The 27,788-nt window shown below is 44.0% G+C and overlaps 1 protein-coding gene across 8 annotated transcripts in view; it reads left to right on the top strand.

Moving 5' to 3' along the window:
• The window catches only part of SMARCA2 (SWI/SNF related BAF chromatin remodeling complex subunit ATPase 2), a 124,311-nt gene extending 117,778 nt beyond the window's left edge, over positions 1–6,533 (top strand). For all 8 annotated transcript variants that reach the window (XM_080987690.1, XM_080987691.1, XM_080987692.1 and 5 more), the window contains 4 exons: positions 606–707; positions 2,592–2,721; positions 3,529–3,671; positions 5,623–6,533. In XM_080987690.1, coding sequence (XP_080843816.1) covers positions 606–707; positions 2,592–2,721; positions 3,529–3,671; positions 5,623–5,658 — 411 coding nt within the window. In that variant the 3' untranslated portion in view covers positions 5,659–6,533. The remainder of the gene's footprint in view (positions 1–605; positions 708–2,591; positions 2,722–3,528; positions 3,672–5,622) is intronic.
• The last annotated feature ends 21,255 nt before the right edge of the window (positions 6,534–27,788 follow it).

Below are 27,788 nucleotides of genomic sequence, written 5' to 3'. Positions count from 1 at the left end.
TCCCCAAGTAACCGGCGTGAAGCCAGGTTAGGCTGGTTAAAGGATGCCAGATCAAACTCTCTTCTGGAGCAGGGCTGCTAAACCCAGCAGAGGAGAAACGGCCTCAGTCCAGTATACCTGAAGGAGCGTCTCCACCTACATCGTTCTGCCCGGACACTGAGGTCCAGCGCCGAGGGCCTTCTCGGTAGTGGTGCCCGCCCTGTGGAACACCCTCCCACCAGATGTCAAAGAGAAAAATAACTACCAAACTTTTAGAAGACATGTTTTAGAACTTTTAGAAGCAGCCCTGTTTAGGGAAGCTTTTAATGTTTAATAGTTTATTGTATTTTAGCGTTTTGTTGGAAGCCGCCCAGAGTGGCGGGGGGGACCCAGCCAGATGGGTGGGATATAAATAATATATTATTATTATTATTATTATTATTATTTTATTTTATCTGAAAACGCTTGCTTTGTTTGTGCTATCCGATTAATCTATGCCAGAAGGATAACAACACTGAGAACGTTGCGTACATGATTCTGTTGTGTTCATGAGTGCAGCAGGCTTGTTTAACCTGCTATCCTGTTCTTTCTCTCCCCCTTTCAATTTCTTTCGATTGGGTTTTTAGGAAAGAATTCGTAACCATAAATATCGGAGTGTTAGCGACCTGGAGAAGGACGTCATGTTGTTGTGTCACAACGCTCAGACCTTCAACTTGGAAGGATCACAGGTCGGGTTCAAATTATTTGCTTAGCAGAACTGCGGTGTTGGTGTACACATTTGCATTTGTGAACGTGTTATGTCAGTCAGCAAGAAGCCTGGGGGCTGTCTAAACTTGGGGTGGCGTTAACATTTCCCCAGTTGTATAAAACAACCTTCAGGCCCGTATTTTCTGTTTCAGCTTGCTTTTAGTCTTCAGAGTTTGTTCTATAGCCTTCTCCTGCAGCTACAGTATACTTGAAACATCTCAGTTGGAGAAATAAATCTACATTTACCACCCTTGGTATCAACTAATTGGTAGTTCTCCATGGTGGTGTTATTTTAAAAAATCTTCCGAAGAACTGAACATTTTCCTTCGAAGTTGGGTAATAAAATTGGCATTTGCTGAAGTAAATATAGACTGTATCTCCATTTTGCTTACGAGTGGATTGGTGGCTTGTCAATCTTTATCTTGCAACTCATCATCCATGATGGATCATTGCAGGAATCTATTTGTTGGCTAAGAGGTGCAGTCTTCACCAGTCTTGACCATGGCTAATACCAGGCATAGGCAAACTCTGCCCTCCAGATGTTTTGGGACTACAACTCCCATCATCCCTAGCTACCAAGACCAGTGGTCAGGGGTGATGGGAGTTGTAGTCCCAAAACATCTGGATGCCCGAGTTTGCCTGGCTAATACGAACTAAGGGTCCCTATGAAAAACTCAATCATGCAGGAGCCTAGTTGGCGTTAACCATAGCTAAGATCATTGAAGCCATGACCCTTAACCGCAGTTTAAGCTGTTGGGGAAAGGGCAGAGAGAATTTGCAAGAGGAGATGAGATGGGAAGGATGGGTGAAATCCCACAGCCTGTTCATAATCTGTGAACCATGGATAAAGATTGGAAGAACCTTCACTGTAACAGGTCCTATATCTACCCCAGTATTCTATTATTAGCTGACACGAACTCTTTTGTTCTTACTGCTGATAATTAGCCTCAGAAGTGTGCATTTGTTTTAACCTGGATATATTGTTAGACTATAATCTAAATCTTAATTAGAACCTTCCATTGAAGACTCTTGAGATCATTAGTAATAAAACATTAAATAATTCAAACATAAGCATGCACACTTCTTCGGATTTAGATTATAGTCTAACATCACGAAAGCTTATACCAGAACAAACTTAGTTGGTCTCTAAGGTGCTACTGGGACACGGGTGGCACTGTGGGTTAAACCACTGAGCCTCTTGGGCTTGCCGATCAGAAGGTCGGAGGTTCGAATCCCCACGACGGGGTGAGCTCCCGTTGCTCAGTCCCTGCTCCTGCCAACCTGGCAGTTCGAAAGCACGTCAAAGTGCAGGTAGATAAATAGGTACCACTCCGGCGGGAAGGTAAACAGTGTTTCCGTGCGCTGCTCTGGTTCGCCAGAAGCGGCTTAGTCATGCTGGCCACATGACCCGGAAGCTGTACGCCGGCTCCCTCAGCCAATAAAGCGAGATGAGCGCCGCAACCCCAGAGTCGGCCACGACTGGACCCAATGGTCAGCGGTCCCTTTACCTTTAAGGTGCTACTGGACAATTTTTTATATATATTTTGACTGCGTCAGACCAACACAGCTACCTACCTGCATTCAAACGTAAGAGTAGGTGGTGCTTAGAAATGTGAAAATATAATATGGCGCTTCATTTTGTTTCAGGCTGCCACCAAAAGGCTTTTTTTTTTTAACCCTCATTTAGTGCATGAAAAATTAACATTGGCATTTCCTGTAAAATTCATGCAACAAGGCTTGTGACTTGTAATGGGGGAGAGAAGCCTTGCTCTCTCTGGGTTTGCATAGGAAATAGCGCTCCACGCTGTGAATCTTTGATGAAGCACAGCTTGCCGGCCTGACGCAGCCCTGTTTCCCTGCCACAGATCTATGAGGACTCCATTGTTCTGCAGTCGGTGTTCAAAAGTGCACGGCAGAAGATTGCCAAAGAAGAGGAGAGCGAGGACGAAAGCAACGAGGAAGAAGAAGACGAGGAAGACGAGTCGGAATCTGAATGTGAGCCCCTCACTTCATTGCTTTCCCCCCCCCTTAAAAATGTTTAGGGGTACTCACATTTTGACTCGAGAAAACCACCATTTTGTAGTTCAAATCAGGGGAAATGAATACAGTAAATGGACAAGAGTACAAACAACATGCGTGGCCCATATTGAAATAGTGCCCCTCCATGAGACCAAGCTTTCATCAGTGAAACACCACACATCCACATTCCACACTGCTTCACATATTAAACGCCCGCTTCTGTCCAAGACTCTGGAAACACTGGGAAAGGAAAGGAAGCTGCCATCGGGGGTAGCAATGGAACCGACAGTTCACCCTGCTAGAGAAGAAACTAACAATTTTTTAAAAAATAGTTTCTTCTTCTGGTAGATTCACAAACTGTTTAGGGGTATGTGTACCCCTGCATCCTGTCCCCCCAGAAAAAAGCACTGTTTTAACAGGAATGCTTTTCAGGATGGGGGGGTGTGTGTGTGAGAGAGAGAGAGAATGAGTGATTTGTGTGAGTGAGTTTGTTTGTTTGTTTGTTTGTTTGTTTTATATATGGTTTAAATTTATAGCCCACTCTTCCTTCCAGAGGAACCCAGGGGAGTCAGTGGCTGAGAAACCTTAAACACTGGGCTTGACCCAAATTTAGTCACACTTGAGACTAGATTCATTCACATCCATTGTGTGTAGGATTGCGATGACAGACTTAAGTCCTGTCGATGTCTCCGGCTCTGCTGTAAGCTGGACTAAATCTGCGCCCGGTCTGTTCATTTTGGCCGCTAAGTTTCTTCTGTGGGCTTTTTGGGGGTTTTTTTGCAGCCAAATCTGTGAAAGTAAAAATCAAACTAAACAAGAAGGAGGATAAAAACAGGGAGAAAGGAAAAGGCAAGAAACGGCAAAGTCGAGTCAAAGCCAAACCGGTTGTGAGCGACGACGACAGCGATGAGGATCAAGATGAAAATGTGAGTGTTGCTTGCAAGAGCAGTAAATGCATTTTCCCCCCATCCCTGTGCCTGTATCTGCAGTCGTCACGACTGGGATTCGCCTTTGGAGGTTGATTCTGCCTTTGGAGGCAGAGCGTTTTCCAGCAGGGGGCGCTGCAGGTATTTGGGGCTCCCCTGATGGGAGCTGTCATCCAAAACCAGTCGGGGGGCCAATGGGGCCGATTTTGGGGGGTTCAGGATGCATGGAAGGTTTGAGAGCGTTACGTAGTATCCCATCACCTCTCCATTAAGATGCTCAGCATTTGGACTCAGTGCCCGGGATCGAAGGAGCTGGGAAGCTTCTTCTGAGCTCCAGGAAAGAGATTTGCATCAAGAAATAAGTGGCAAATTTCAGGGAGATGCTCCTAAAAGGGGGGAAAGGGGGCCTTGAGCAAGTAGTTCTTTGGAGTTCAGCCGGCCAAGTTAAAATTAAGTACTAGAATGGCAAACCAAGTTGATGGACTCTACTGAAATGGCCACATTAACTGGGAAGCACAGAAATCAAGAAGACGAGAACTTGAAAAAAAGAATGGGGAAAGTTTACAAATTATTTACAAGACCATTGTAAGCAGGCTAAAACATTAGCAGGATTTCAACCACACTTGTAAAATAATGGGAAGTATGGCTAATTTGGAAGGATAAATCTTGGATAGTATTGATATGCAGTTGTGAATATTATTACTAGGACCCGTGGAAGGGATGGGGTGGGAGTCAGGAGATTCAGAGTAATCTTGATATGTCAGTCTTGAATTGTTTTTTGCTGTATGTTTATATTTTTTAAAATCAAATAAAAGTATTTTTTTTAAAAAAATTAAGTACTAAGGCTTAACTCAGACATAGGCAAACTCGGCCTTCCAGATGTTTTGAGACTACAAGTCCCATCATCCCTGACCACTGGTCCTGTTAGCTAGGGATGATGGGAGTTGTAGTCCCAAAACATCTGGAGGGCCGAGTTTGCCTATGCCTGGCTTTACTCTTGTATGGATAGCTGGAAAGACCCCTCTGTTGTGTGAAATGTTATTGTGTGGAGTCCTGTGGTTTCTTGAAGAGCAGGGTCCCTTAATGGAAAATGGGGTTTTGGCAGGGGAGTTATGCCAGCCGTTTGCAATATGCATGGGCTCCTGCACTTCAGAGGGGAAAGAAAGAAATTCTGTAGGTGCACAAAGGTTCTCTTTGTTAATTTTGTTTTAAGGTAGCCTACAAGGGCCGGCTGTAGGGATGCTGGTGGCGCTGTGGGTTAAACCACAGAGCCTAGGACTAGCTGATCAGAAGGTCGGCGGTTCAAATCCCCGCGACGGGGTGAGCTCCCGTTGCTCGGTCCCTGCTCCTGCCAACCTAGCAGTTCGAAAGCACATCAAAGTGCAAGTAGATAAATAGGTACTGCTCCAGCAGGAAGGTAAACGGCATTTCCGTGCGCTGCTCTGGTTGGCCTGAAGCGGCTTAGTCATGCTGGCCACATGACCTGGAAGTTGTACGCCGGCTCCCTCGGCCAATAAAGCGAGATGAGCGCCGCAACCCCAGAGTCGGTCATGACTGGACCTAATGGTCAGGGGTCCCTTTACCTATAAAGGCCAGCTAAGGCTGCGTAAACCCCGCTAAACTCCCTGGGATTTGGTTCTGAGTGTGCATACTGTACATGCCGTCAGTCTTTTGGTATATTTATTTGGAAGTAAATCGTCGCGAAAGCCGTGAGACTTGCAAGATGCACACGGCACAGCTGTGCCTGATAGCTCATAAATCTATTACAGAACATCTTGCGACAAATCCAGAGGCATGACTAAATTAACTGGATTGCCTTGCTATCTCTTGGTTGCACCTTGTTTCTTTATTATGGCCCAAACAGGGGTGTCTAAGTAACATTGTCTTCTTTGCAATGCTTTCAACAAACGAAACCTCTAACCTCCCCCCGCCCCTTGCCTCTTCCACCCAGGACCAGTCGGAAGCCAGCGGAAGTGACGACGAGTGATTCACACGGTCCGATGTTCATAAAGGAGAACTGTTCTTCTCTTCTCTCATTTTTGCACCCAGCGAATTCACTCTGCCAGATCGGCATCGGGGCGTTTCTGTATTTACATCATCTATAACTAGCTTTAGGATATTGCCAGACAAACGTTATGGTATCATGGTGTAAAAAAGAAAAGAAAAAGAAAAACATGTAACATACTGTGACCAAACGGGCCTCAAAGATTTAAAAAAAAAAAGCAGCTTTTGATGGAAAAAAAAAACATGGGTTGATAGTATATTTCTATGGGTTGGGTTTAACTTACTAATGGTTTGACATTCCTGGTTTCAATATTTGATTAGATGCTATCATTCGGCATCAGAAAGATTTGAAAACAATGTCTTTTGTAGCATTGCTAACCAGGAGAAGCCATTAAAAGCAACTGGTGATTTTATTTTTCATCAGGCAGTTTTCAAGGTTTTATTAGTTCTGTATTTGTTTCTTCACTGTGGTGCATATATACAATTTTCTTAAATGTACAGTAGCTAGCCTCTACCCAGTCCTGCCACATTCATTGCTTCATTTGATTCTCTCTTGAAAAAGAAATGCTTTTCGAACTGTATACATGAAATTTATGTCTACTGTAAACTTTACTTTTCCTTTTCTTTTATTCTTTTTCTTTTTTTTTTCTTGATTACAAAAAAGTTGGATTTAAAATGCTATTGAATATTGCAATCTATATAGTATAATGAATGGCTTCTTTCATCAGATTACCTTTTGTGTTACCAATGTGGTTTGCCACCTTTTCCCCCAAGTGTACTTAATCTTTGCTTTCTTTGCACAATGTCTTTGGTTGCAAGTCATAGGCCTGAGGCAAATAAAATTCCAGTAATTTTGAAGGGTCTGTGTCATCCGTGTTTCCCAAGCAGAATGACATTGCGGCGTTGAGCTTCATTCTCACTTCCTTTCAGTGTTCAAAATTCACCAGGTACCAGGCGCGTTTTGCACCCGGCTCTCAGCCACATGCGACCAAGTGAAGATGCCCAGGAGCCAGGATGACACCTGAAATCTCTCTTCTTCTTTTTTCCAAAAATTTTATTGGTTTTCACAATATCATAAACAAACACACAAGACAAACAAACAAAACAAACATAAATCATAGCCTTATTAAAAATTACAGTTATTAACTTTGTTAAGTGACTTCCTCGCTTCCCCTTGGTTGAATTTCATTGCATGTCCTTTTAACGGTTTTCCAAATCCCAATTTTTATGAAATTTAACTTAAACATTAACATCCTTAAATCTTCACCTTACAGAATTAAGCATATTAATTCATCACTTAACATAAATAAAATCCTAAGCCCATTAAGTATCTGCAAGCTATTTCCAGTTAGTTTAACTTAACAAGTTTAACTAAATAATCATTAAATTTATTCCATTCTTCCTGATACTCCTCCTCCTCCTGGTAGCGGACTCTTCCGGTCAGGTCAGCTAGCTCCAAAAAATCCATCATCTTCATCTGCCATTCTTCTATCGTTGGTAATTCTTGGGTTTTCCACTTTTTAGCTAACAAAATACGAGTAGCAGTTGTGGCATACAAAAATAATTTAACATCTTTCTTGGGCAATTCCAAACCTGTTATTCCAAGAAGAAAGGCCTCTGGTCTCTTTATAAATGTATATTTCAACATTTTTTTCAATTCATTATAAATCTTTTCCCAGAAGTCTTTCACCTTGGGACAGGTCCACCACATATGATAAAAGGTTCCTTCCTTTTCTGAAATCTCTGCCACCTGGAGGTCCATGCCTGGGGATCCTTGGATCTGGGCTGTTTCCACACACCACGACCACATCCTGTAGAACTCTGTCTGTTCATATTTTAGTTACACAGTCCAAATGAATTTCAGGAGCCAAAATGCCTTTTCTGTGCAGCCTGAGCAGGAACAGCAAACAACATTATAGTGAATTGTTGTCTCTTGTCTTCACTTCCCCCACCCCAATGCCCTGCTCACAGTTGTGAATAATATTCCCATGTTATGAATGGTCCGTGTCACCATTAAGAAAAAGAGGCAGGGACAGGCCAATAGATATGTGGACAGCCCCTGGATCAAGACTTTTCTTTTTTAAAGGTCTCAAAGCTCTTAGCCCAGCTCAGGGTTGTCTTCTGAACTAGCCAGGTGTTTAATTGAGACTCAGTCACATTTGGGGTCAAGAGGGACCAAAAAGAGAATCGTATATGATTTTCTTTTCTTCTTCTTTGGCGATCCCTCATAGCCGAGTAAGATTGTCTTCCATAAACACGGTTTTAACAGTGAGTCCGTAAGTGACTGTGGAGGCCAATTCTGGATTCGCACATCCTTCCACAGTGGGGACATTGGTTTCTGGGCGGGAGTTGATCACGGTGTGGATTTGCCAAGCATTCCTTCCTCTTTGCCTGTTTCTCCTTTGCGTCCTGAGTTCAGGTATCTTCAAAGCCCATGACACCTTTGGTAAAGGCTGTTCTCCAACTGGAGCACTCGCAGGCCAGTGTTTCCCAATTGTCTGTGTTTATACTACTTTTTTTTAGATTTGCCTTGAGACAGTCTTTAAACCTCTTTTGTTGACCACCAGCATTACGCTTTCTATTTTTAAGTTTGGAATAAGTAGTTGCTTTGGAAGATGAGCAACTTTTAGGGCCCTCTTGATCCCAAATGGTACCTAGATATTTGGACGACCGTAATGAGACATTTGGCGCCTAGCTTGTATATCCAAGTTTCTCATAGTGCTTCCTTTTGCTCTCACTAGGGGGTCTTCCTGGAGTAAAAAGCTCCTACCACCCTGTTCTGGTGTGACTAAGGAGGCCTTAAGGGAGGGGTGAGAAGGCAGGTCAGGTGAGCAACTTGCCCCAAGAAAGGCGCCTCTTCCTGCCATCTGCCTCTCCTCAGTGAGGACGGCAGTCTTAGGCGGCCATCCCCCTGGCACGTGGACAGGCGCTTCTGCACCCTCGGGTCTCCTGCCTGCTGCGCTCCCTGCCTGCTTGGAGATGTGAGGTAGGCTTAGAGGCAATTGGGCCCAGGAAAGGCTGGGCAGATCCTGGTGCCGTGGCATTTGGGCCAGAGTGTTCTGCCCACCAGCCTAAGATTTATTGTCCCCCTGGTCACAAGCATCAGGCTCTAGAGTTCAGTAGCCAAAATGGCACCAAAGTGGTTGATTCTGCCGCCTTGATCACGGCTGGGTGCTACAGTCAGGATAGGTACCAAGATTACGTCCTTCTATGACGCTTTGGCATTCTGTGTGATCTCCAGAGCCTTATCTGTATCCCTCCCATCTTGCAAAGGAACCTGAGGCATCAAACGATTGTAATTTAAAAACACAATTAAAAATAAAAGCTGGCCCCAAGCTCCAAGGGCGATGGAATCCCTTGAATTTGGCCCAGTAGCCATTGCAGATCTTGGAGCACGTAGGAAAAGGTAAAAGGTCAAGGACCCCTGGATGGTTAAGCCCAGTCAAAGGCGACTGTGGAGTTACAGCGCTCATCTCACTTTCAGGTCGAGGGAACTGCCGTTTGTCCACAGACAGCTTTCCAGGTCATGTGGCGCACAGAGGACCGTGATGAGTGCCAGAGAGCACGGAAACACTGTTTACCTTCCCACCACAGTGGTACCTATTTATCTACTTTCGCTGGCATGCTTTCGAACTGCTAGGTTGGCAGGAGCTGGGACAGAGCAACGGGAGCTCACTCCATTGCACAGTTTTGAACCGTCCACCTTCTGATAAAGCCCAAGAGGCTCCGTGGTTTAGACCCCAGCACCACCCGCATGTGCAATATGTTGACAGTCTCCCACTTCTATTGGTCCTCCTGCTGCATTAGCTGCCATTTGTTTCCTCGGTGCAAAGGATGCTGCTCATGCAATGCCTTGAAGGAATCCAGTCTCGGAAGTTCCCAGTGCCTGAAGCACCGTGGACCAGCTGTCCCAGTCCAGGATTGCTTGCAACTGTCTTAGCAGCCTGTGATGGGCGATCCTGGTTCCCTGGGCCTCCAGTGTCCATGCTGAACGTTACTGCTAATAAAGCACTTTCAGTCTTTGCTCCAGCAGAATTGGTCGCCCGTTGTCCTTGACTGTTGGCCACACTGGCAGAGGCTGAGGGAAGCTGTCGTCAACATCTGAAGGACACAAGGTTGGGAAAGGCTGAGCCAGGGTCTTACCAATGCCAACCCAAGCCTTGCGCACATCTTTCTCTAATGACTTCCATGCTCAGATGCGCACGAGGCAGGAGCGTGTGCCAGTGAGATACAGTGGTACCTCGGGTTAAGTACTTAATTCGTTCCGGAGGTCCGTTCTGAACCTGAAACTGTTCTTAACCTGAGGTACCACTTTAGCTAATGGGGGCCTCCAGCTGCCGCGGCGCCGCCAGAGCACGATTTCTGTTCTCATCCTGAAGCAAAGTTCTTAACCTGAAGCACTATTTCTGGGTTAGCAGAGTCTGTAACCTGAAGCGAATGTAACCTGAAGCGTATGTAACCAAGGTACCACTGTAGTGTATTACGCAAGAACAAAATGTGCTCGGGTCCACTTGGCATATTTCTCCATAAAAAAGAGGATGTGTAGGGATTAAGTATTACATTTGCAAATATTCATTTCCAGCAGAAATGGGGGTGGCGTGAAGATGAGGCACATAACCCAAAATAAGCTCTAACGGAACATAATCTAACAACTTCCCGTTGGCTTCCAGGTCAACTTCACAGAAACTTTGCTATGGCCGTTCAGCTGCTTTATTTGGTTATTTCCTTAACATTTCATACATGTGGTTCCTCAGCGGTCACCCATTCCGGCCCCGATCCGGCCCAGACCTGCTTGGCTTTCGCAAGGTGGGAGCCTTGCCGGCCTTCAAGAGCGCACACCCCTTTCTCGTTCAGGATCTCCACAGGGCACACGCAAAGCATTAAGATTCTTTCGAAGGCTACTACGAAAGACTGTTTGAAAATTCTGCTTTGGTAAATCACAGGGGTGGATTTGCATAGACGCCTCATCGTTGCGAAGCGGCACGTAAAACTTGAAACCAAGCAACTTGGCCTTGACCGTAAGGGAGATAAGCAAAAACTGTTGGGAGATTTGCTTGATGTTTCCGTTCTTGAGAAAGACACAGGGCTGCACTTGGATCAGATGAACAATCCTTTTTAAAAAATAATACGTAACCACATTAGCCTTCCTACCACCCACGCAGATGCTCTTCAAACTGATGCAAATCCATTTGCTTCCACTAAAATGCGACAAGCAGCTGAAACAGAGGTCTCTGTGTCATGAACTGTGTTGCACCCATGTATGGCACTGCAGCTATTTAAATATGTGTGCGTGTGGTTTAATTGAAATCTGCTTGAATGCTAAACCTCTTGTTAGTCTCTCCTTTCTTCCCCTTTTATTATTATCCTTTATTAAATTTATATTCCGCCCTTCCTCAAAAGAACCCAGCGCGGTTCACAGAACAAAATAGAAGATAATACACAAGTTTCTTTAAGGGAATGTGAGAGGTGAAAAGTGAAAGGAAAGAGACTTCTAATGGCTGGCCTCCTAAAATGGAAATCACTTCTGGGAATTGTGAACTGATAATCCTCTTGCCATCTCCACCTGGCCACCATTCATGGTTCCTGGCCCACCAAAAGCCTTAGCATTTCCTCTCTTTCTGCTGCCATAATAATAATAATAATAATAATAATAATAATAATTTTATTTATTTATTTATACATACCCCGCCCTCCCTGGCTAGAGCCAGGCTCAGGGCAGCTAACACCAATAAAATTTCAATAAAAACATAATAAGGAAAGAAAGAAAGAAAGAAAGAAAGAAAGAAAGAAAGAAAGAAAGAAAGAAAGACAATTTAAAATACAGGTTAAAATGCAATTTAAAATGCAGCCTCATTTTAAAAGTCAAAACCATAAGGGGAGGGAAACATAAGGGTCAGACTGAGTCCAAACCAAAGGCTAGGCGGAACAGCTTTGTCTTGCAGGCCCTGCGGAAAGATGTCAAGTCCCGCAGGGCCCTAGTCTCTTGTGACAGAGCATTCCACCAAGTCGGGGCCAGTACTGAAAAGGCCCTGGCCCTAGTTGAGACCAATCTAACCACCTTGCGACCTGGGGCCTCCAAGGTGTTGTCATTTGTGGACCTTAGGTCCTCTGCGGGCATACCATCCATGGTTCCTTGGTGTGTGTTTCCTGCTGTGGGATAATCCCAAGTCCTGCATTGCCAAGGATGATAGAGGGAGAGATGGCACTTGGCTCCCTACTCCATCTTGGTTTCTGGTTTTGAAGCGCATCCTCCTTGCCCTGGAACATACCCTCCATGCTCCTTCTCAGAGGGAGGCTCATTATACAGCCAAAATAGGACATCTCCATTTTGTCTGTCGTTCTGGCTGGCTTTGCTTTTCCCTGCATTCTACTTTGAATTCCAAGAAACCAATTCCCTATCCTCTTACTGTCTGGTCAACCCAAAGTGTCATTCCCGTAACATGTAATCTATAACAATAACAATGATTATGATTATTATTATTATTTATTTATTTATTTATTTATTTATTATTTGTACGCCCCCTGTCTGACTGAGTTGCCCCAGCCACTCTGGGTGGCTTCCCACAAATTAAATCGTTAAGCACAGTAAAACATCAAACGTTAAAAACTTCCCGATACAGGGTTGCCTTCAGATACCTTCTAAAAGGTTTATTTCCTTGACATCTGACGGGAGAGCGTTCCACAGGGAAGGTGCCACCACCGAGGAGGCCTTGCCTGGTTCCCTGTAACCTCAATTCTCTTGATGAGGAAGCCGTATGTGAAATGGCTGATCATTAGCGCATCCTTCTAATAGTGCACTCCAGTGGTGAGTGCCAACAGGATTTGAGGAACCAGAATGGGGCAACTTGAGAAAAAGAGGAGGTTGCTGCCGACATGACTGGGTTAACCTGAAGTTGACCTCTCTTTATTAGTCTTACTATTCATAACAATAGTAGTAATATTAATGTTGTTGTTGTTGTTGTTGTTAAACATGAGAAAGCAAAAACCAGTCCATGAGGCTGAGGACTACAGATGCTCAGTAAATCAGTCATGAAACAAAACCAGGCTGAACAAGAGCACTACTCTTTAGTAGTGAGAATATGCTGCAATATTTTGTTGAGGATCCCATTTATTTCACCACAACCTACCTCGCAGCTTGTTGTGAGAATAAATGGAGAGAGTTTATAGCAAAAAAGTCCCCTTTTTACATTTTTTAAAAATAATTTTTATTAACAGACCAATCAAATCAAATCTAATCACATAAATTCTGAATTACAGAGCCTAATTTTAATTTTTTGTTGGGGGTACCCATATTTCAAGTTCCGAAAGGGATCCAATCCTCTTGTTGCTGCTGCTTTAAAAGTCCACAAATCTGTCCAAATAATGTTCACAATTCTGTCCAATCCTTTCTTGCTGTTTTCCACATCTCTTCTAGTTGTTTTCATATATTTTTCCTTTCTCTTTATCTTTGTGGCCTCTGATAGTCTCCATAAGCGGGTTGAAACAAATTTGTATTCCTGTGTGGATTTTTCCATTCGTCCAAGGGGCATATTTTAGATAGCTACCGTATTTCATCGCTTCCATAAAGAAAAACATTCTTGCTGTCTACTCTTTTCACAGGTCTGTCCTCTCTTTCTCAGTCCTCGAGGAGGTTCTACCAGGAATCCAATATGAACCCTTTTTACATTTTCTTATTCATTTTGAGGTGTGGGACGGATTTTTGTTGTGCAAATGTCCCAAATCGACTTGAATTGTGCCACTTGATTTTGCCATCGGTCTGAAACCGCACTCTGTGCTTCCCAGACATAAAGTGTTCTTTGTGTGCGGTTCTTGAACACCCCCTTTGGCTTGGTCAACGTCCGAGGCTAGTTGTCGCTTGGACATTTTTGCCATTCGCCTGGAACCTTGCCCACAAAATAGGGTCCTTTGCTAATAAGCTATGGATTTGCCAGTTTACATTTTAAACATACATCAAAAAGAATACTGGAGAGCTTTTTATTTTTAAATTTACTTTAATCTAAGCACCAAAGGAGCAGAGAAGACAAGGGAGATCAATACAGTGGTACCTTGGTTCCCAAATGCCAAAAACCTGGAAGTAAGAGTTCCGTTTTCCGGAAGCCGGACATCCTATGCGACTGTTGGCGATTGTTTCCGGGGCGCCTGCACCAATCAGAAGCTACATCTTGGTTTTAGAACATTTCAGAAGTCAAACAGACTTCTGGAACAGATTAAGTTTTGCTCTTTTGTTTTTATTGCTATTTATTTTGCGTTTTGGAGGCTTTTTCAGTTCATTTGTTTTTGTGACTGTGTGGAACCCACTTCAGCTACTGATTGATTGTGTGACTGCAGAAATGGATAAAAGCCCCCCATCCAAACAAAGATTTTTTTAAAAAAATTATCATCTACAGTACTGTGTTATTTATTTTATAGTGCAGTAAATTGTTTATTGCTTTCATTTTATGGATCAATGGTCTCGTTAGTAGAATTCATGTAAAACTGCTGTTTAAGGGGTTGTTTTTGAAAGTCTGGAACTGATTGATCTGTTTTGCATTCCTTTCTATGGGAAAGTGCGCCTTGGTTTTGGAACGCTTTGGTTTTGGAACGGACTTCTGGAACGGATTAAGTTTGAGAACCAAGGTAACTAATACTAACCTGTACCTGTACTAGTACCTAATACTAACCTGTTCCTAACTTCACCCTAAGCCATGGAAGCCCAAGGGAGTTTCCTGTGACCTTCCAATATTGTGCAGCAAAGATCCGCACAAAGAAAACAGAAAAGGCCACTGCAAACCAGCTCCTTGCTCACTTAATCTGCATTGCAATGCACCAGTGGCGTCTGAGAGATGGCTGATAAGCCTTGTATTAAAGAGAATCGACTAACTTTCCTTGACAGCTTTTGTCATCATCTTTCCATTAGGTGGAGTCAGAACCCTTTCTGATCTCTCCTGTGTTAGGATCCTGGTTGTTGCTACTTGAAAAAGATCTGTTTCCTTCCCTTTAGCTTGCAGTCATATGCACACACACCTGGACTTAAGTCCTATTCAACAAAACGAGACCCACTTTGTGCATAGACTGGTACTGTTAAAGAATTTCCTCCCTTTTCTCTCTGTTCAGTTATCAATTTTTTTATCTTTTTCATCATCTGAATGAATGAATTACAATTCTTATGGCTGTAAAGATAGAAAATAATCTCAAACACAGAATCTGGGATGGGAGAGAATGAGCTTTTTCACTGGTCAATAGAAAACAAGGCACATCGTGTCGTGCTCCTCCCAATTATTCTCAGAAGCCAATTACATTATAAACATAAGAAATGGATGCAAACTGGCTTAATTTTCATAATCTAAACAGACTGCAAAATCCTGCTTTCCCTGCTGCAGAATCTTGTGCAGGCGTTTGAAATCTTCATTTAAAAAACGAAAAGTGCCAAGTGTGTACAATGTGGGACACCCCCTGCAGGCGTCAGGCGTGCATTTCACAGTCGGTCTTATTAGTCATTCTGTCCTGATAGCACACCGTACACAATCTGGCACCATTAAAATCCGTGGGAGCCGTCGCATGGCTGGGAGGTATCCGACAAAAGTACTTCGGGCTGCATAATGGAATTTCCCTCCCCTTCCTTCTCCCTGGGATCACCACTTCCTCACCCCATCTGCTCCAGGGGACCCCCCAGAACAAATGGAGGGCCTGTGAGGGGAGAGGAGAGGGAGATGGTCAGTTGCTCAGCCAGAAGTCCTTACGCGGATGGAGGAATTTCATTGTATATCTCCCTATGCCAGGGGTCAGCAAACTTTTTCAGCAGGGGGCTGGTCCACTGTCCCTCAAATCTTGTGGGGGGCTGGACTATATTGGGGGGAGGATGACGAACGAATTCCTATGCCCCACAAATAACCCAGAGATGCATTTTAAATAAAAGGACACATTCTACTCATGTAAAAACACGCTGATTTCTGGACCGTCCGCGGGCCGGATTTAGAAGGCGATTGGGCCACATCTGGCCCCCGGGCCTTAGGTTGCCTACCCATGCCCTATGCCAGCGGTTCTCAACCTGTGGGTCCCCAGGTGTTGTTGGACTACAACTCCCATCATCCCTGAGCTCTGGCCTTGCTAGCTAGGGGTGATGGGAGTTGTAGTCCAACAACATCTGGGGACCCACAGGTTGAGAACCGCTGCCCTATGCCTTTCCCTCAATACTGTGAAGTGGGGTCACCACCATGTTGGAAGACAGGCGAACTAATGCCAGTGTGCTGGAAGAAGCAAAGACCACCAGTGTTGAAGCAGTGATTCTTCAACATCAACTTCGCTGGACTGGTCATGTTGTGCAGATGCCTGATGATCGTCTTCCAAAGCAACTACTCTATTCCAAACTTAAAAATGGACAGCGTAATGCTGGTGCTCCACAAAAGAGGTTTAAAGACTGTCTTAAGGCAAATTTTAAAAAATGTAGTATAAACACCAACAATTGGGAAACACTGGCCTGCAAGCACTCCAATTGGAGACCAGCCTTTACCAAAGGTGTCATGGGCTTTGAAGACGCTCAAACTCAGGACGCAAGGGAGAAATGTGCTAAGAGGAAGGCACGCTTGGCAAATCCACACTGTAATCAACTCCCGCCCGGAAACCAATGTCCCCACTGTGGAAGGACGTGTTGATCCAGAATTGGCCTCCACAGTCAAGTTTGGACTCATTGTTCAAACCATGTTTATGGAAGACAATCTTACAGTACTGGGCTATGAGTAATCACCAAAGAAGAAGGGACCACCATGCAAGGGAAGGGATGGCTTAACTCTCCGCCTCCCCCTGCCACAATCCTGCCACATGGTCATGAGACACGGGTGGAAAGCTCTCTTTGTCACCACGTCAGATCTGGCTGAACGTGGTCTCCATAATGTTACAGATCTTGGGTAACAGAGTTTGGGGGTGTGAGGGCACCCAGAACTGCTAGAGTCAGTGAAGGTTAGAAATTAATAAATGGTCAGATTTAGGTGATATTTTGGAGTACTGAAGGAAATATGCCAGACCAGTGAAAAGTACAGTTGAAGCTTCTTTCCCAGGTCGGGATAGAAATGGTTAAGAATGACAAAGAAGGTGCTGGAAGCAAGTCCTAAACCCATCAGTGGGAACCATTTGACCCCCAAGCATAGGGCGGTATGTAAATTCAATTAATAATAATAATAATAACCAGGCAGAAGGTTGCCAGGGTGACAGTGGGGGCATGATGTCACACAGGAAAAATGTGTCCTTTTGAAATTTGGAGATTGGAGAGGAGGGGGGGGGGGCAAATGGATGAGATGCTGTGAAGGCCAGAACCATTTTGTCAAGGGGAGGGAGGCACAGAGAGGGCCAGGAACCTGGGGGGGGGGGTGCTCCTCCTGAGATGCAGCTGCTGTGACATCTCTCTCCACTGAAGGCTTCTGGTGTAAATATGTGTAAATGAACCCTATTTGAAAGACTCCCAAAGGAAAACAGACCCTGGTTGCGTGTCAAGACCCCTTGGGGTTCTCCTGCCCCCCTCGGCAGAGGTTGGGGTGGGTGGCAATAGGAACACAGATCTGGAGAAGGAGGAGGTTTTTGTTAAACTGGAAATCAGCAGGCCGTGAATGAACAGACACGAAATAATTGAAGAGAAAAAAGAAGTTAGAATAGCAATCTGTTTTCATGATGGATAATTCCTCTTAAGAATCTTTGTTGACGTATTTCTCAATATCCCATAGGGGTGTAGCTTTATTTCAAAGAGATAAAGGGTTCAGGAGTTCTCTCTTGATAATTCTGTTTGGGTCCCTAATTCTATTTTATTTATTTCACAATGTTCATATACCATTTGATGGTAATAAAACCACAAAGCGATCTCAATAAAACCTGACTAAATGACATCTTCCGCTGCATTCCCTGACAGCTTCTTTCTCTCAAGTAAGGTATATTATCCCAGCAGAATAAAAGAAAGAAAAATCTGTTTCCCCAGAGTGGGATGTGATGCAGCGTACAATATATTTGCAGCCCAGGGAATTCTGATACATAAAATATACGCAGGCGTCAAATGCTTCACTCAGTTGGTGCTGGGTTTAATTGAGAAGCCCATTTCTGTTTTTATGTACGATATCAATTTTCATTTATTCAAAATTTCTACAGGCTAAAGCACCTGCTCTAATTTCATTCAGTGCCGTTCCTATGCAAACTTTGTCCCTTGGCCATAGCAGGACACCCGCTCTTGTAAGCAGGTTTAGGATTGCAACTTTTCTTATTAATAACTCCTGTTGACATTCATTGATGATCACATCCTAAAGGCCGAAACAGAAAAGATGTTGGAGATCCGCGACACAGGAACCAGTATGTTTTCTTCTGTGGGGCTAGTAACAGCTTTTGATTGGGGAAACAGTTAACGTCCCCTCTCAGTATCACCTCATTGATCTAGCCTGGAAGGAGGACTGCAGCTATTTTGAACCTAAAATACTATTTCCAACCACCTCAAACTCTGCCAAGTGGTGCATGAGATTCCTGGGGTTCTGGTTTGTGTTTTCTTTGGAAAATTCAGGCACGGTGGTTTATTTACCTTGGTTTACGAACTTAATCCGTTCCAGAAGTCTGTTCTTAAACCAAAGCATTCTTAAACCAAGGCGTGCTTTCCCATAGCAGTGGGGGACTCCATTTACAAATGGAACACACTCAACAGAAGTGGAACATGTTCTGCTTCCAAGGCAAAGTTCATAAACCGAAACACCTACTTCCGGGTTTGCAGTGTTCTTAATCCAAGTTGTTCATAAACTAAGCTGTTCTTAAACCAAGGTACCACTGTATTTACAGCCTGACACTGAAAGTGGAGGGCATGAAGAACATTACACCTCGAAAGCATCTCTTGTTGCTTCTCCCATAACTTATTCGGTCCAGAGCAGAAGCCAGCCTTGCTTCCTGGTCTCTCAGTGCAGCCGATCCCAGCCAGGGGGCATGGTTGCTTCCCGCTTCATCTGTGGGAAGAGCCTGAGATTCTGACTCTCTGAGTTGTGAGTTCAAGTCCCACATTGGGCAAAAGATTCCTGCATTGCAGGGAGTTCGACTAAATGACCCTCAAGTTTCCTTCCAATTCTACGATTCTTTGATTCTGTGACCCCTTGCCAAACGCAACCCAAGCCTCATGCGAAAAAGACACCACCCCCACCCCCATGGAGACATTACACCCCTGTGACCCTCCACCTTTCAACTCTGATATTGTCCTCTGCTCACTAACCCATAACTGGGGGGGGGGGGCTCCATCCCCTTCTTGACTGAGACTGAATTGTTTTTGTTCTCTGATGGCATCTCTCTCAACTCCTGAGGAAGCTGGCTGGACTTATTTTTCAGGCCTTGCTAAATCCGTCGGTCAAACCTCACACTTTCAGAAATTATGGGGAGAACTTGGCGCCCGAGAATTTTGAGGCCTCCTTGTCCCCTGCGAACCCACAGCAACACCAGTGCTAGGAGATGTGCAGTATAATTTGATGCCTACGCAAAACTCAATGCGATGGGACTTACCACCAGGTAAGAAGTACAGATAAAATTGCAGCTCTGAATCTGTCCATCTCTCATCTTAATCTGGGATTGTGAACCACCTGGACCTCCTTTACTTCCCCCTCACCCCTGCATCCTCCTCCTGCTAGCCCACATTTTCTCCTCCCTAGGCCAGTGGTTCTCAACCTGTGGGTCCCCAGATGTTGTGGGACTACAACTCCCATCATCCCTGAGCTCTGGCCTTGCTAGCTAGGGGTGATGGGAGTTGTAGTTCAACAACATCTGGGGACCCACAGGTTGAGAAAGGCTGCCCTAGGCTCTCAAAATCCCAATCGGAGAGCTCCATTGACTGCATAGGGAATCTCTGGCTGTATGGAGGGCCCCTTGCAAGGCTTGTCTGCTTGGCATCAATGCCGTCTTACCCATAGGCTCTAGGGGTGCGGGGCACCTGGGCGCCAGGCTCTCAGGGGTGCCAGGCCGAGAGTCCGGGGCCTGAGAGTTGAGTCCGGGGAAGAGCCCACCCATCTGTCGGAGCGCCGCGGTGTGCTCTTCTGCTGCAAGGAGCTCTACGCCATGAGTTTGGGGGCGACTGAGCCAGCGAGACGCTGAGGTGGCTAGCCAGCTCCACCCTCCTGCGCACCTGGGATCGGGCAACCTGGGGGGGGGGGGCTCCAGGCAGATCTTTACACCCCGGCACCGCATTTGCTTAAGACAGCCCTGCTTGGCATATTAGTGACCACACACAGTGCGGTCAGGATGCCTTGGCTATTAAGCATGCCGTTCTCCCCCCTACCTTTAATTTTGTCCCAAATGTTTTCCGCACTCTTGCAAGGCTCTAATATGGATGGTAAAAAGGGATGCGGGTGGCGCTGTGGGTTAAACCACAGAGCCTAGGACTTGGCGATCAGAAGGTCGGCGGTTCAAATCCCCGCGATGGGGTGAGCTCCCGTTGCTCTGTCCCTGCTCCTGCCAACCTAGCAGTTTGAAAGCACATCAAAGTGCAAGTAGATAAATAGGTACCGCTCTGGCGGGAAGGTAAACGGCGTTTCCGTGCGCTGCTCTGGTTCGCCAGAAGCGGCTTAGTCATGCTGGCCACATGACCCGGAAGCTGTACACCGGCTCCCTTGGCCAATAAAGCAAGATGAGCGCCGCAACCCCAGAGTCGTCAGTGACTGGACCTAATGGTCAGGGGTCCCTTTACCTTTTAATATGGATAGTAGAGTTTTGGCTACACATGGGTCCACCATCTGATAGCGTGACTGGTATATCGGATGCAGTGCAATCATTCTGTTCCATTCTGACCCTTTGCCCTTCTCTTCGTTCCCTTCTCATGTCTGTTCCTTCTTGATGTTTCTGCTTCTTTCCCAGCCTCCCCTCCCCTCCTTAGGCAACGCGGTCCTTTTCTCTGTCCTCCTGACTCAACACAAAATGTTCGTGGGCAACGAGGCCGCAGTTCAAGAGGGCAGGTGAGCCCACAGACTTCAGGAAATCCTTTGCCGCTCTGGAGCTCAGCTGAGCCTGACCCCAAGGTCAACAGCAGACCTACAAGAAATGAAATGAAGAGACTGATAATGAAATGAAACAAAAATCTGGAGGCTATGGAAAATGACAGGGGCAGGCAGGCAAGGAGGGAGGCTGGAGAGCAGGACCACATCAGAAGTGCTAGGAGCTAAAAGGGAGAGAAGCAAAATAACCCCTTCACAAGTGCTTTTGGGAAGGATTATTATTATTATTATTATTAAAAATGTCCTTGCAATCAGACTCTGCAGACCCTCCAAGTGTCCCTATTTCCCAGGGACAGTCCCAGATTTACATAAGCCGTCCTGGTTTCTGATTTGATCCTGGAATGTCTCGCTTCTCCTTAGGACGTCCCTATTTTTATCAGAGAAATGATGGAGGGTATGGCGTTATGCGACCCCCAAGCCAAGGAGATAAGTAACTATACAACCTTCAGAAGACATATTGAAGGCAGCCCTGTACAGAGAAGTTTTTTATTTTTTATTTTTAATGGTTTAATAGGTTTTTATATATGTTGGAAGCCACCCAGAGTACTTGGGCAACCCAATTAGATGGGTAGGATATTATTATTATTATTATTATTATTATTATTATTATTATTAACTAGGACACCCTATTTTCCTTGGAGAAATGTTGGAGGGTATGGACTTTGTATTCCCAGCAAGAAATGCATGCTTCTGAGATCTGAGACCTAACCACATATAAAGGGACCCCTGTCCATTAGGTCCAGTTGTGACCGACTCTGGGGTTGCGGCGCTCATCTCGCTTTATTAACCAAGGGAGCCAGCGTACAGCTTCCAGGTCATGTGGCCAGCATGACTAAGCCACTTCTGGAGAGCCAGAGCAGCGCACGGAAATGCCATTTACCTTCCCACTGGAGCGGTACCTATTTATCTACTTGCACTTTGATGTGCTTTTGAACTGCTAGGTTGGCAGGAGCAGAGACCGAGCAATGGGAGCTCACCCCGTCGAGGGGATTCGAACCGCCGACCTTCTGATCAGCAAGCCCTAGGCTCTGTGGTTTAACCCACAGCGCCACCCACGTCCCTTTAACCACATATACATGCCATTTAAACTCTTGGGGGATTTCTCCCATGTCTCTTTAGAACAGGGATAAGGAACCTTTTGCAATTCAGATGTTGTTGGGCTGCAGCTTTCATCCACTGACTGGAGCTGATGTGAACTGGAGTCCAGTAACGTTCAGAGAGCCACAGGTTTCCTATCCCTGCTCTCAAATTCAAACCTCTTCCTAAGTCTCTCTTTAAATGCCTTGACTATTTGAGCGCTGGCACTGAAATACCCACCATACCTGCTGGCAGAGAACCAGTGGCGTTTGCAACACACCTTTGAATCTACTTGCATTTTATGTCTCTGTTTATGTCTCTATGGAATGCGTATTTGTGAGAGAAATACTGCCAAGCTGTTAGCTTAAGCCTGTACCAAAAGAGGCAACTAGAAGGACAGGGACATTGGCCTCTCGTGCGGGGAGGGAAGCCAGAGACTGCTTTAGGACGGCTTCTTCTATTGCTCAAAGTGAACCGATTGCCCTTTCTTGTTTCCATGAATCAGAACAGGGATTATCACCTTCCAGAAATCGTTTTTAAATAGAACATAGCAAAGCCACTCTCTGAAAACTCTGTGGCTGCAGAGCATTGCTGCTGGCCTGAAAACAAACAGCTTGCTTTCTCCACCACAGGCAGCATTGGACTGTTATTTTGCAATAACTGCCTATGGTATTAACAGTATCTTCTAATTACATCAATTAACCATAAGAGCAGCACAGTGAAGTGAAACAGCAATTTAGCTTGTTTTGTTTCACAGCAATGAAGTATTGAAATTCAGCTGCTTTTTCCATTTGGAGAATGTAAGACCTTTGCTACTTCGTTTTGTTTTTTAAATACCAGTTTTTACCAATGACTTTTTTAAGCTTATTAATTGCTTTTTCACTAATAAATGAATAACAAACCTTCTCTGTCCTTCTCTGTCCCTGCCAGGGCACTCTCCCATTGATTTGCCCTGTATTATTCGGATCCCTCTGCTATCCCTCTACTGTAACCTGGAGCAGGGCTGTTGAGGTAGTGGCCCCCACATTTCAAAATGCCATCCCTGGAAGCCTGCCAAGTTTCCCCCCTACAGAATCTTAGACAGTTAGAAACTAGTTCTTCTTCCACAATGAACATATTTATTCCACCAGTTAAAGCAAAGGCTTGTTTTACCATTATTATTTTTTCATGCTTGTTGATTTCTATTTGGCAGCAAGTTTTAATAATTTTAAAGTCAGGGTTAGAGAATGGTTCGACCTGCTGATATTATTATCCTGTTACATGGCATTATGCTATACCTGGCCTGGCAGTAAGATGGGCCACGACTCTGGATTTGAGATCTTGAAGTTAATTATTTTGCTCACTTGGTTTAAAGTACCATAGCAGACGCCGCTGTGATTGAGCTGAAGATGCACACAATGAATGGACAAAGACAATGTTGCAAAGTATGTAGGGAACAATCCATCTCTCAGTTCCACCATATAACTAGCAATGCTTTTGGATTCCTGTAGCTGCTTCTCTGCTTTGTGTTTCCTGCGCGACTTAATTTCCTCCCAAGGGAATCGACAGCTTTGAGGCTCCTTCGCTGGCTATGCAGTTTGCCACCTCAAAAGGGACAGCAGAGTGCATTATACGCAGACATTTTACGTTGCCGTGAGCACAGTTTTTGTTTCAGCTAATTATTTGTTTGCTATAAGGGGCAATTGTAACAAAAAGGAAATTGTCTGCAGTCCTCTAGACGCTCCTCTGAGAGCTCCTCTTGGTGACTGGTCCTCTGGAGTCTCCAAAGCAGCATGACCATTGTCAGAAGAGAAATTGATGTAATTCTGAACAAAGAATTATAGCAATATATTTGGTCCCTGTCACATTTTATGGATTTCTCTGCCTTGCACCCTTCACCCGTCCCCCAATGGAGGCTTTGCATGCTGCCTCAAGGCATTTGAAAGAAAGGAACATACTTTCAATGGGCAAGCTTCCTTAATATTTTATCATGCTTGTTTGCAAAATAAATGAGGAAGATCTGTTATGTGTAAGGTGGGAAAAGCCCTGGTCCTACCATGAAATATTTGTTTTGTTTGTATTTATGCTACTGGGATTTTATTTATTATTTCTCATTTTATTTTATTTTGCTTTTTTCCTCCCTGCCTCACCCTTTCCACCATTGTAATGTGACCATCAGAAGGGTTAGCACGGTTGAGACATGTTCCTTGTCCCAGAGCAATACAATTTGTATAATTTGCATATCATTCTAATGAAAATCCAAGCTACCTTTTAAACACCATTTTATGTTATTTTGTGTTTACAAATCCTGTCTGTGTTTCTATAAATCCCATTGACTTCAGTGGGTTATTTGCTCTTCCTTTCTCTTTCCTCTCTTTCCCACCTTTTGGATTCTATGTGTTCTAGATACTATTTTATTGTATTGTTGAAAACTTTAATAAAAAACTTTGGGAGGGGGAGAAGAAAGTGGAGGAAATATAATATTCACTACAGTAAAGATACCCGAGGTAAAACTGATTTTTAAAAAATGCAATATTAGCACAGCCATATGAAATATTCAAACACTAATTTTGAAGACATGCATTCTCATTTAATTAGTTCCAAATCCAACTATATCAAGAAGAGAGAGCTTATCATGACATTTACAAATATTTCCCAATATCTCTCCCATATGCCAAGCGTCGGTGCACTATCACCCTGTTTAGGGAAGTTTTTAATGTTTGATGTTTTATCGTGTTTTTAATACAGTGGTACCTTGGTTTATGAACTTTATCCGTTCTGGAAGTCTGTTCTTAAAGTGTTCTTAAACACTTTCCTATAGAAAGTAATGCAAAATGGATTAATCCGTTCCAGACTTTTAAAAACAACCCCTAAATCAGCAATTTAACATTAATTTTACTATCTAACAAGACCATTGATCCATAAAATGAAAGCAATAATCAATGTACTGTACTATAAAATAAAGAAGGCAGTATTGTAGACGATAAAAATTAAAATTTAAAAAAAAATCTTACCTGCACTGATGACAGTCATTGTTTGGATGGGGGGGGGGGGCTTTTATCCATTTCTACAGTCACACAATCAATCAGTAGCTGAACTGGGTTCCGCACAGTCACAAAAACAAATTAATTGAAAAAGCCTCAAAAACAACATGCAAAATAAATAGCAGAAACAAAAGTGCCATACTTATTCCATTCTTAAACAAAGGGTTCTTAAACCAAGGCGCACTTTCTCATAGAAAGTAATGCAAAATGGATTAATCCGTTCCAGACCTTTAAAAACAACCCCTAAATCAGCAATTTAACATGAATTTTGCTATCTAACAAGACCATTGATCCATAAAATGAAAGCAATAATCAATGTACTGTACTATAAAATAAATAAAACAGTATTGTAGATGATAAAAATGAAAATTAAAAAAAATCTTACCTGCACTGACGATAGCACTGGGCAACAATTTTTTACTTTTTGAATGTTGTCTAGATTTCTACAACTGATTTAGGGTATTTTTGCACTGCTGAATCAGGAAATGGCATCCGTTTCTCTCCATCAGGTCAGGTTTACTGTAAACTGAATGGTGGGCATTGATAAAGGTAAGTACACGTAAATTGCATGTTGCTTCACCATTTTTCAAACTTCAGGGCTTGAACTTCCGTTTCTTGGAACTCCTGGAATGCTCAGTGGCAGGGAGGTCTCTCTTCAGAGTCCAACAGTAGTCAGCCATCATGACTGTGTCCCAGTGACCCTGATACCTGGTCTCCATCTCTTTCATGTCCTGATGGAATCTCTCCCCCTGCTCGTCACTCATTGAACCCAGGTTCTCAGGAAACCTGTCCATATGTGAAAATAGGTAGTGCATCTTGACGCTCATGTTGCAGCCCAGGTTTCTGAAAGCAGTCAGCATGTTGTTGACAAGTTCTGCGTAGTTTCTGGCCTTATTGTTGCCAAGAAAGTTCTTCACTACCAGAACAAATGCCTTTCACGCTTCCAGTTCCACTTCGTTCATTGAGTTTCCGAACTCTGGATCTCTGATGAGCTGACGGATCTGAGGACCATCAAAGATGCCAGCTTTCAACTTCTCCATGGTCAATCCTGGAAAAGCCTGGCACAAGTAAGTGATGCAGTCACCATCCTTGTCCAGAGCCTTGGTGAACTGCTTGATTAAGCCAAGCTTGATGTGCAGCGGTGGGAAGAGTATTCTGTCTCTGTCCACCAGAGGGTTGTTGATGACGTTCCTTTCTTTGCAAGGCACCAATTCCTCCCACACATGACAGTCCTTCTTCGTGTAATGCTGAGCACGGTCCCTACTATCCCACATGCACAGAAAACACGGGTACTTGGTGAAGCCAGACTGTTGTCCCAACAAAAAGTTCACCATCTTCAGGTCAACACAAATAAACCACTTATGCTGATCATAACCAATTTTCTCCAGCACATACTTCACCGCTTCATAGTTCTCCTTCAGTGTAGTCAAGTGAGCCAGGGGTATAGAGGCAAACTGGTTGCTGTTGTGTAGCAGAACACATTTCAGTGATTGCTTGCTGCTGTCAATGAACAGTCTCCAATCTTTGGGTTCGTACTGTGGCACTCCAAGCTTGAGCAGAAGCTGTGCAATATCTGCACAGTACACCAAGTCCTTCTCTTCCAAGAAAAAACGGAGGTACTCTTGATGCCTGTTAAGGAAGAAACTGATGCAAGCACTGTCAGAGAGGAGGTTTTTTTCCTTCAATCTGGATGCCAACAGTTCGGCAGAGTGCTTTGACAAGCTGATGTCGCAAACTAGATCATTCAACTCCTTTTGGGAAAATGGATGTGGAGCATCATCTTCAAGAACCACTTCTTCTTCTTCATGTCCTTCAACACTGGAGGCATCTTCGTCACTAATGTCAGGAAGTTCTCCAAAGATAGGCACTGGAATTTCATCACAATGAGCTACAGGACGATGTGCTGATTGAAGATCAGGATACTTGAGGCTGCTCCGGTTCTTTCTGTTGATCCCAGCTGCACTAATTTATGGAAGATTTCGAGGTTTTGCGACTTCAAACTGATCCCTTTTTGACATAATCACCCAGCACTATTGGACCTGAATACTTCTTGTCATTAAAATAATCATTTCCAATCAAAACAATTATTCGACATGGCATTTTACCCGCACCAACTTCTTCTAAAATGCTCCACACAAGCGTACATGTGAGCAAAAACGTAAAAAAACTGACATGTGGCCATAGCTCAAAAGATTACACAGGAAATTGTTGATAAATAAAAGACTTGGTCAGGAATTTATTTCGTCGGACAAAGTTAAAAAGAGAGGGGTTGTGATTTACGCAAAAGACAATTTATCACCGAAATTTGTTTTTAAAGATGACCAAGGAAGATTTGTGGCAATTGAAATTCAAACACAAGGAGAAAAATTTCTGATTGTAGGAGTCTACGCACCAAATGATGGGAAATCTGATTTTTTTAAGAAGTTGCATGAGACCCTGATGGACCATATGGACTATAACACGATTCTGATAGGAGATATGAATGGAGTGGTATCTACTTATATGGACAAGGCACAAAGACAGGTAGTCACCAACGATGATAGACTACTGAAAACTTTTTTTGATATGACAGACAACTTGGATTTAGTGGACATTTGGAGAATTAGAAACCCCTTGGCTAAGGAGGGAACTTTCTTTTCTGAAGCCAAAATGACCTGGACAAGAATTGACCAAATTTGGATAACTAGAGGAATGGCACCAAAGACAAGAAAGGTGGAAATCTGCCCGAAAATTTGCTCCGACCACAATGCTGTTAAGATGGAAATGAGACTAACACCAACTGGCTCCTTCAGATGGAAGATGAATGACACCTTATTTAGAGATGAAGAATTTCTTAAGAAGGCCAAAAAAACTCTGAGAGATTACTTCGAGATAAATCTTAGTTCCAACGTGGAGAAAAGAGTAATCTGGGACGCAAGTAAAGCGGTTATGAGAGGGTTCTTAATACAACAGAATGCGATAAAGAAAAGAACTCAAAATGAGAAGAAGGATAAAATAATGGACAAAATAAATGAATGTGAAAAAAGACTGAGAGTAAATCCCAAATC

This window comes from Podarcis pityusensis (genome assembly GCF_964106645.2).
Source record: "Podarcis pityusensis genome assembly, chromosome: 17".
Classification (NCBI taxonomy): domain Eukaryota; kingdom Metazoa; phylum Chordata; class Lepidosauria; order Squamata; family Lacertidae; genus Podarcis; species Podarcis pityusensis.
The sequence above is the reverse complement of the archived record's forward strand: the minus strand, read 5'-3'. Positions and strand labels throughout refer to the sequence as shown.